Below are 9,195 nucleotides of genomic sequence, written 5' to 3' on the forward strand. Positions count from 1 at the left end.
AGTCTGGGGAAAACCCACGGAATCGAATCAGGTAGGGACTGAAACCCAATCCACATGTAGACCATGGGTGCCGATGCACAGCGCATTGTGCACGTAAACGGCATTGCGTTCGTCGCGTTTGATGCGCTTTTTTGTATCTGTCCTCCAGCACGTGACCCTCCCCGGTGCCGCTTTCCGTTTCGGTTATGATAGTTTTATTTTCCGCAAACTTATAAACATGTAAAGCTTTACATTTTGCAGGCCATTTACTCAAGAGCAAATGGTTTTTAGTAAAAGTGTTTGCTTAATTTTCATTCATACTGATGCGAGTAAATGCTTCGAAAGTGGTAGAAAAAGCAAATGCCATGCTTTATTCATACAAACATATGGTATCATTTGTACTTTATGAACTTTAATAAATGCAGTAGTTTTTGCGCAGAATTATTTTGCTTTATAATTTCAAGGTTGCCCCAACCCAGCCTTGTAAATGACAAGTGCATATTTGAAATCTGAAGCATTTACTCCTTTTTATTCATACAAAACGAAGAAAACTGTTATTAGGCCAAAAAAGGCTCTGGTTTCTGGTATGCGCGCGCGTCGCCATAGCCATGCGCGTCGGCAATGTAAGATGATGTCTTTCAATGTAAGATGATGTCTCAAACCACCAAACTCACTGGTTCGACTGGAATCCTGCTGCTGCACAATTTTAACGTGTTATTTCTCATAAAGTTATTTCTCATGTCTAAGTTTATTTCAAGCATGAAGAACAAAGGAAAATGGATGTTAAATACAGTTTTTCTGAGTTTTTTATTTTTTGCACTCCCCTTTTTGAAAAATCAAGCTCCGCCCCCCGAAATTGTGCAAGATCCAAGATGTGTTCACCTCTTAAAATTATTTTCAGCCCATTTTAACTAGACCTGCCAATTTTCAGGATTTTACTACCAAACCGAATAATGTTTTCTATATTAGAACCAAACTGCTAATATACCGCCTCTTTTGTACATTTAGGCCACGCCCACAAAATGGGTGGAAATTAACTGGTGTTCGAAAGCTAGAATGTTATATTTTATGTTTAAGTTTATTTCAAACCATAGAAAAACAAGGAAAACTGATGTTAAATACAGTTTTCATGAGTTTGTATTGTTTGCACCCCCTTTTAAAAAAAATCAAGCTCCGCCCCCAAAATGGGCAAGATCCAGGATGGGTCCCGATCTTAAAATGAATTCTAGCCCATTGGGACCCCACCAGCCAAATTTCATGCTTTTACCACAAAGTGCACGATTTGGGCAAAAATGGACATAAGCAGCTCCACTATATAACCAGTATTGACGTTTCAGCATCGATACTGACGACGATATTTTTTTACTGACATGAAGTTAAGAATTTACTTCTTCCGTTACTAACATTTCAATCATTCTGAGCATGTTTTCTGAGAAACACAACGTACAAAAGGCCATGTTTTGGGGGGTTCACGAAGAATTATTCTTCTTTTCTTCAGTGCTACGCAGTTCCGCTTCATTGCACGTGTCATTTGCCAGGCGCGGCTGGCCCAGTTATCGCACCTGTCGAATCAACCCGGGTGAGCTAAACGAACGCACTCTTTGGAAAAAAACATTGCCGGTGTCATACAGGCCTTTCCTTTTTGTTTGTAAACATTGGCGCCATTTTGTATGGGCTGCCGTAAAGCGCATAAATTGAAGCCGTGGTTGGCAACATATTTTTCCAAAAAAAGTCCTCATAACGCCATCAACACATAGTACAAAGGCATATGTGGGAATTATTTTGTGTAGCGTTGTTTATACCCGTGTCAAGCACACACCGGCGAACTCTACCCATGATTCGACTTGAAAGTTAAACATTTATATAAACTTGAACTAACGGAATGAAGAAATTTGCTGTACTCGGAGCCACTGGGGAAACAGGGCAACAGCTTCTAAAGCTGGCGTTAGGGGAAGGACATGAAGTAGTGGCTTTATGCAGAAATCCATCGGGACTGAACGTTACTCATGAAAAATTGAAGGTTAGTTTTTAACTTAAGTAGCTGGAGTTACCCAGCCCTAAATTTTATCATTGGGTTGTACAACCCAATGATAAAATTTAGATAGTGGATATTTTGCCGGAGGTAATGACGGCAAACTAACGTTTACTGAAGGTTTGCCGGCGGCAATCCATATCAACAGAGGGCGCTGTACTCTTTAAGATAGGGCTGAATTATAAGATGTATTAAATTCCCACTGAAAGTTGTGTAGCACGTTTGTGTAGTGGTTAAGCAAAGGCTCTAGTAAGCAGGATGACTCGGGTTCGATTCCGATCGCAGCACATTTTAAAGTTTTTTTTCTCATTTCCAAATAAATAGGAATATTCTTCTTTATTATTTTAACATGTCTCAAACATTTTTTTGCAGAGTATTACATTTTCTTTTTCAGATTTGTGGCTCTGGAGGAATTTTTTTTAAAAGGGAAATAAAGTCCGAAATTATAAAATGGTCTGAATCCATCTTGTGAATACGAGGTTACAACGATAATTTTGGCATGGAGCCAGACTAAAATTTGTCACCGGAAAATGTTTAAGTACAAAAAACCAGTAACTGCGCATGTTCAGTGCATATCCGGCAAACTAACGTATACTAAAGGTTTGCCGTCTCCGGCAAAATATACACTGCCTAAAATTTAGGGCTGGGTAACTCCAGCTAGTTTTTAAATTTAAGCGGGAAGTCCAGTGTTTGTATTCATTCCTCCAATATGTAAGAGCGCCGAAAAAAATTACTGGGCCAACACTCACCTGAAGAATACCAAAAGTTGTAAATCTGATGAAGAAAGTACACCATTTAAAGAGTGCAAAATTTCTTAGTTAATACTTAACAACCTGCAGTGATTCCACCAGGCGCGGTTCTACGGGGGGGCTAGGGGGGCTGTAGCCCCCCCCCCCAAATTTTGTCTAGCCCCCCCCCCCCCCCCCCCCCCCCCCCGCAAATAAATTCCGTAAAAAAAAAATTGCATTAGCAAAAACAAGGATTGTGATGTACATGCGAACGGTCTCCCCCTAAAGAAGAAATAGCCGTGACAAGGGTGCATTAGTCATGTTAGTTAACTGAATGATTTTAGGATTTTATTGGCGCTTCCCATTGAAAATATGGCATGTAAACTATAGTTGGGACCGCCAAATAAAAATATTGCGGTGGCACAACTACAGATGGTCCCCCCCATAGATAATTTCATTGGTCCCAAGTAAAGTCAGATGTGTATTAGAGTTGTAGGGAATGTTTTATAATCGTACAACAATGTACACTATAGTTGGGACCGCAAAATAAAAAGATTGGGATGGCCCAACTATAGATTCGCCCATCAATAGCTAATTTCAGTGGTCCCCGGTAAAGTCAGATGCGTATCAGAGCTGTAAGGAACATTTTATAGTTGTACATTAATGTAAACTATAGGCCTAGTTGGGACACCGCAAAATAAAAAGATCGGAGTGGCCCAACTATAGATGGGCCAGCCCAACAGTGGAACTTACAGTTGGGACCGTCCCAACTATAGTTGGGCCAGCCCAACTGTGGAACTACAGTTGGGACAGGCCCAACTATAGTTGGGACCGATGCGATAGTTGGGGCGTAACAACACTACTGACATGGGTTCTTGTGCACTGGTGGCAAATTAGCTTCAGGAAGTACGATGACGGTAAAGGCAAAATATCCACTGCCTATCAGTTATCATATGAAGAATTATTTCATTTTCAGGCTGTGCAAGCAGACGTGTTCTCCATTGATTCGTTGAAGCAACACTTCGTTGATTGCGATGCCATTTTCTCCTGTCTTGGAAGGTCGACCTCGTATACCAGACTAGAGTCCACTTTCTACTGTGATACCATGAAAGTAATCACTCAGGCTATGAGGGAGGCTGAAATCAAGCGGCTTGTTTGCATGACCTCATGGGCTACGGATTGTAAGTTCATATCAAGCTTTTTTTTAAATCATTGTCACGCATGGGCGGATCCCGGAATCGGGGGGAGGGGGGGGGAATAACATCATCAGATACCTCCAGGGGATACTGTTCTGATTGGATACTATCTAATGGGAAGTCAGACCCTAGTGGTGCTGTTCACCTGCCAGGTGGGAGGGGGGAGCTGAAGGGGGCAAGAGAAGAGGCTGGGTGGGGAGGGGGGGGGGGCTAATTCAGCTGAAGCAGAATGAGGAAAAAAATACACCCAAAATCATCACTTTATTACGGAAGCGTATATGACTATCTGAGTTACTGCGTTACTGAGATAAACTATCTTGGAAACATAGAGTCCCATCATAGAAATCACCTTTACAACTTGGAATGCAGCGATAGCACATCATGAAAACGCTGAATTCCATGAAAGCCTGTCATGGAAACAAGGAAATCTGTGGTAGGTTATCGTGGAAACGTGGCTTTTTTCGTGAAAGGCTATCATGAATAAGTGGAATTCCGTGATATGCTATCATGAATAAGTGGAATTCCGTGATATGCTATCGTGGAAACGCGGAATACTGTGATAGCCTATCACGAAAATGTGGAATACCGCAATAGGGTATCTTAGCAACATGGAATTTCGTAATGTTTTATCTCGGCAAAGCGAAATGCAATGATATCGTTAGCCTACACAAGATTCCCAATTTCCACGATAGCTCATCACGGAATTACATGCTTGCACGATAGCCTATCACCGAATTCCATGTTTCTGTGAAAAACTGATAGTATTCCACATAAATTTCCGTGATGAGCTATCACAGTATTCCACATTTCCATGACAGCCTATCCCAGAATTCCACATTTCTGTGATAGGCTATCACAGTATTCCACGTTACCACGATAACCTATCACGGAATTCCACATTTCTGTGATAGGCTATCACAGTATTCCACGTTACCACGATAACCTATCACGGAATTCCACATTTCTGTGATAGGCTATCACAGTATTCCACGTTACCACGATAACCTATCACGGAATTCCACATTTCTGTGATAGGCTATCACAGTATTCCACGTTACCACGATAACCTATCACGGAATTCTACATTTCTGTGATAGGCTATCACAGTATTCCACGTTACCACGATAGCCTTTCAGGAAATTCCATGTTTCCAAGATATGTTATATCAGTAACGCAGTAACACGGATGGTCATATACGTTTCCGTACTTTATACATGTACCTTTTTCCCTTCACTACATGCAAAAAACCCCATATGATCGAACACAAAAAAAATTGGCCAAAAAAAAAAATCCCTACCTACCTACCCTATTTTCGAATGCCATGTAATCGGAAGCAGAATTTTTCTTTTTGGCCAAAGTTACCAATAGCCGCGCGCATTCATAACGTACAGCAGGGAGCCAGGACACAGACGTTTGCGATGACATTTTGACCAGCGTTTGACTAGAGACGTTCGCACGTTGCTATCAGTGCGCAGGCGTGAGTTACGTTACACATCAACCCAAGGGCGGATCCAGGGGGGGGCCAAAGGGGGCCATGGCCCCCCCCAAAACGAAACCAATTTTTTTTTTTTTTAATGTGACATCGCAATAAAGGCAGGCAATGGGTACACCACCATCTTTTCCTCAAAAAAAATTGGTTAAAGTGGTCAGAAATTGCCTCAGATCGCACCACAGAGCATCTAGAATCCAAAAAATTTTCGGGGCCCTCACGGGCCCCGAACCCCACGCCGTAATTTTTGAGACCCACTTTTTTTGGGGGGACCAAATTTTTTTTTGGCCCCCCCAAAAATTGTGTTCTGGATCCGCCCTTGCATCAACCACTAGTCGACTAATGGTCCTTGCCTGAGCTTGCTCTAAGCTTCCAAATGAAAATATATTCAAATGGTAAGGTTTCATAATGCAAGTCATGAAGATGATTATTTCTTTACTCAGATCGGCGGAGTGAGCCTGGCACATTCCTCGTGGAACGGGTGTTGAAGCCGTTTATGCGACTGACTATCGGCAGAATCCTTGATGACATGCAACGAATGGAGAGATATCTGATTGACGATTGTCAGGACCTCAACTACACTATTGTCAGACCACCAGGCTTAACCAATGGACCACTCAGTGGTAAGAAATCTAACCTATCAACATCAAAATATCAACCCATTAGAATAAACCGATGGATTAAGCCAACAACAAAAAAGTCTCCAGATTCTGGTCTGCGCGCGTGTCGCTGTAGACATGCGCGTCGGCAAAATTAAACAGTTTTTTTTCAATGTAAGATGATGTCTCAAACTGCCAAACTCACTGGTTTGACTGGAATCCTGCTGCTGGGGGGGGGGGGGGGGCCTTAGCGCAATATGTAAGTGAGCAGACTAACGACCAGCCTGGCAGCACAAGCACGATGTTGATGTCGCTGTATAGTGTATGGGCTAACGTTACTACTGATTTCTCTGTTTTTTGTCTTGACTATCCAAATTTCCTGAAGTATGTTCATGTATGTTATTGCGTTACTGAGGTCACCTCAAGCTCCACTCTGAAGGATAGTTTTGAGAGTTTTAAGGGGATAGAAGCGTCATCTGCAACAAGTAAGGGGAAAAAAATAAGAAAACTTGCGTCACCGCACCGCTCCATACCAGAAACCGAAGACTTTTTTGTGCCTTAAGGATGTGACCTTGCATTTAATCACTTTAATTTTGTACATGTTTAGCAAATATTTTAAGAACCATTTCAACGTTTAGCCATTCACAAAGGCTGACACACGCTCATTACTAAGCAGACCGGCGCCATCACTCATTGACATGATAAATCAACAAAAAGTTAACTACGTGTGCCTCAAATGTGATTGAAGTGCTTCAAAGGTTTTGTGAATGAAATATAGGTTTGAAAACATCATTAAGTCTTTGTTCTAAGTAGGTTTAACTCAAACAAGCATCGAGTGAACGTACATGTAGGTCCCTTTTTTAAAATTTTGGGTTTCGTTGAAACGTTTTTGGAAATTTGTAAAAGAATTTAGAATCGTTTTTATTTAAACATTTAAACATGTTAATGTCACATCCTTAAGTAGTATCTAGTTAACATGTGTCAACTAACAGTAAATGTTGCAGAAGTTCTTGTACAGCAAACCAGTACTCTTTATAATGTCCATGTACTATGCAAAGCTGTTTGCCTAAGGCCAAAAAAAAAAAGTCTCCGGTTTCTGGTATGCGCGCACGTCGCCGTAGCCATGCGCGTCGGCAAAATGAAAAAGGTTTTTTTTCAATACAAGATGATATCTAAAAACCGCCAAACTCACTGGTTTGACTGGAATCCTGCTGCTGCACAATTTTAACGTGTTTTTAGATGGGGTTATGATCGAGAATAAGCTTTATGTGGCCTCTCTGTTCTCCCATATATTTGCACTAAGTTAGTCGGGCACCATTTGCAGTCATCAGCCGACATTCGAAGCAAAAAAAAAAAAAACAGGTAAAAAAAAAAAAAAGGCGCGTCGCCGCACCACTTTTGGGGCAAGCTCCATACCAGAAACCGGAGACTTTTTTTTTTGGTCTAACCTAAACAAAGATTGTTCAAATCCAGTTCGTAGGTGTGACGTCATCTCAATACTAACGAACCGGATATCGTGCTATGCTACACCGTGCTATGCACGGTTTAGCAAAGCACGAATGGAACCGGAAGTTAACGCATTTGAGCGTAGGGACTGAAAACCCAATCCACATATTGGCGCAGGCGGGATTCGAACCCGGGTCGCAGCGGTGGATGGCGAGGAAAGTACCGCTACGCCAACCTGACTCCCCAAAACAAAGGATACCCAGTGCCTGAATTCTTCAAAATTGTCAGACAGTCCTGCCTAAAAAAGATGCATTCATCCTCAATCCTCCAAAATCCTCAACCTCTACAAACACCGTTCATCCTCAATCCTCCAAAGTCCTCATGTTTATCAAACACTATATGGGCGTGAGTTAACAGTGGTGCGCGCATGTGTATGACGCTTTTACTAACGAACCGGATATCCAATGCCATCATGTTTAATAGTTATTTGGGCTTATTTTCTGCAGGTGCAGCAGTGGAATGTGAGCAGGAGGGGCAATATGTGTATTCAGTCTCCTGGAGGCGCATCTGGATGTCTCGTGCTGACGTGGCCAACTTCATGCTGTCCACACTCAACTCTGCTGATCATGACCAGAAAACAGTCGCCATAGCTGTACTGTAAGGAGTACAAATGTGGCGACTGAATAGAGTCTAGTCTCTGTGACAATCTACTACACAGTGGTAGTGGTTTGACCAATACAGGCTCCAACTTAATCAGCCTTGAATCCAGGGGCCCGTGATCGTTCCTTACACTAACCCCTGGCTGTGATGATGACGTAAATGACGCTGAATGGCTATTCACAGCGTACTGCGCGGGCATTTCGAAGATTGCACGCTGGGCGCGCCCGTAATGCGCTCGCACTCGCGTGCTTAGCTTTGCACGTAACGTCACGTACGAAAAAAAAATTATGATTCAAAAGTCGCGATGCCTGTACGATATGGATTATGTCAGCCACGTTTTTCGCTAAAAAAAACCCTGTATCTGTGGTTGTAAAGGCACGAAAGGGGTACGTACATTTAATACAAATCTTTGCTAATTAACACAACGTCCAAACGTTGTGTTTGAAAGGATTGATTCTTCAAAATCACAACTTTTAACATTTTAAAGATGGCGTCGGTACGTAAAACAGATAAACTGCAGCCCTAATTATAATATACCGTATTTCGGTATATTTAAATTACACAATTCCAGGGGTTATGATCGCGCAAGGCATGATGGGAAACAACATGGTGCTGCAAGATCGTACCCACGGGGCACGAGGTTGTGACCTTACAGGCTCTAACATTTTAACTTTCTGAAATTAGACTTGATTCAAGTCTGGCCCAGTTCTTCTGAAGGTCGTTACCTCAAAATAGCTGAACAATAGAGGACAATAGGGTCCCCAATTCCCGAGAGGTCCCCAATTTGGATTTGTGTACAAAACATATGGGAGGTCTTTCTAATTGCAGGCAAATACAAACTTGTATGTGCATGCTTCAAGGCACCACAGTTTGTAACAGCGCCCTCTATTGAGCTGAAGCAGCTCAAAATTGCAGATATGTTTTACCATTATAAAAGGGAATATACAACATTTGCTAGCATCAAAAAAGAAAACTACTAAATTATTATGAAATACCTTAGTGGACTGTTAGTGAATGACAGTCTTAAGCATCCTGTAAAATTATGACACCTGATGCCTTTGCTGTC

The 9,195-nt window shown here is 42.0% G+C and overlaps 1 protein-coding gene across 1 annotated transcript; it reads left to right on the top strand.

Annotated features, from left to right (window-relative positions):
* Nucleotides 1–1,573: 1,573 nt before the first annotated feature.
* Nucleotides 1,574–8,390, top strand: LOC119722928 (oxidoreductase aflX-like). The gene is made up of 4 exons (XM_038193333.1): nucleotides 1,574–1,999; nucleotides 3,716–3,920; nucleotides 5,868–6,047; nucleotides 7,976–8,390. Exons 1-4 carry the CDS (start codon nucleotides 1,862–1,864, stop codon nucleotides 8,128–8,130), a joined length of 678 nt encoding a protein of 225 aa, XP_038049261.1. The 5' UTR covers nucleotides 1,574–1,861; the 3' UTR covers nucleotides 8,131–8,390.
* The last annotated feature ends 805 nt before the right edge of the window (nucleotides 8,391–9,195 follow it).

Source organism: Patiria miniata, unplaced genomic scaffold (genome assembly GCF_015706575.1).
Source record: "Patiria miniata isolate m_02_andy unplaced genomic scaffold, ASM1570657v1 HiC_scaffold_16, whole genome shotgun sequence".
NCBI classification, from domain to species: Eukaryota; Metazoa; Echinodermata; class Asteroidea; order Valvatida; family Asterinidae; genus Patiria; species Patiria miniata.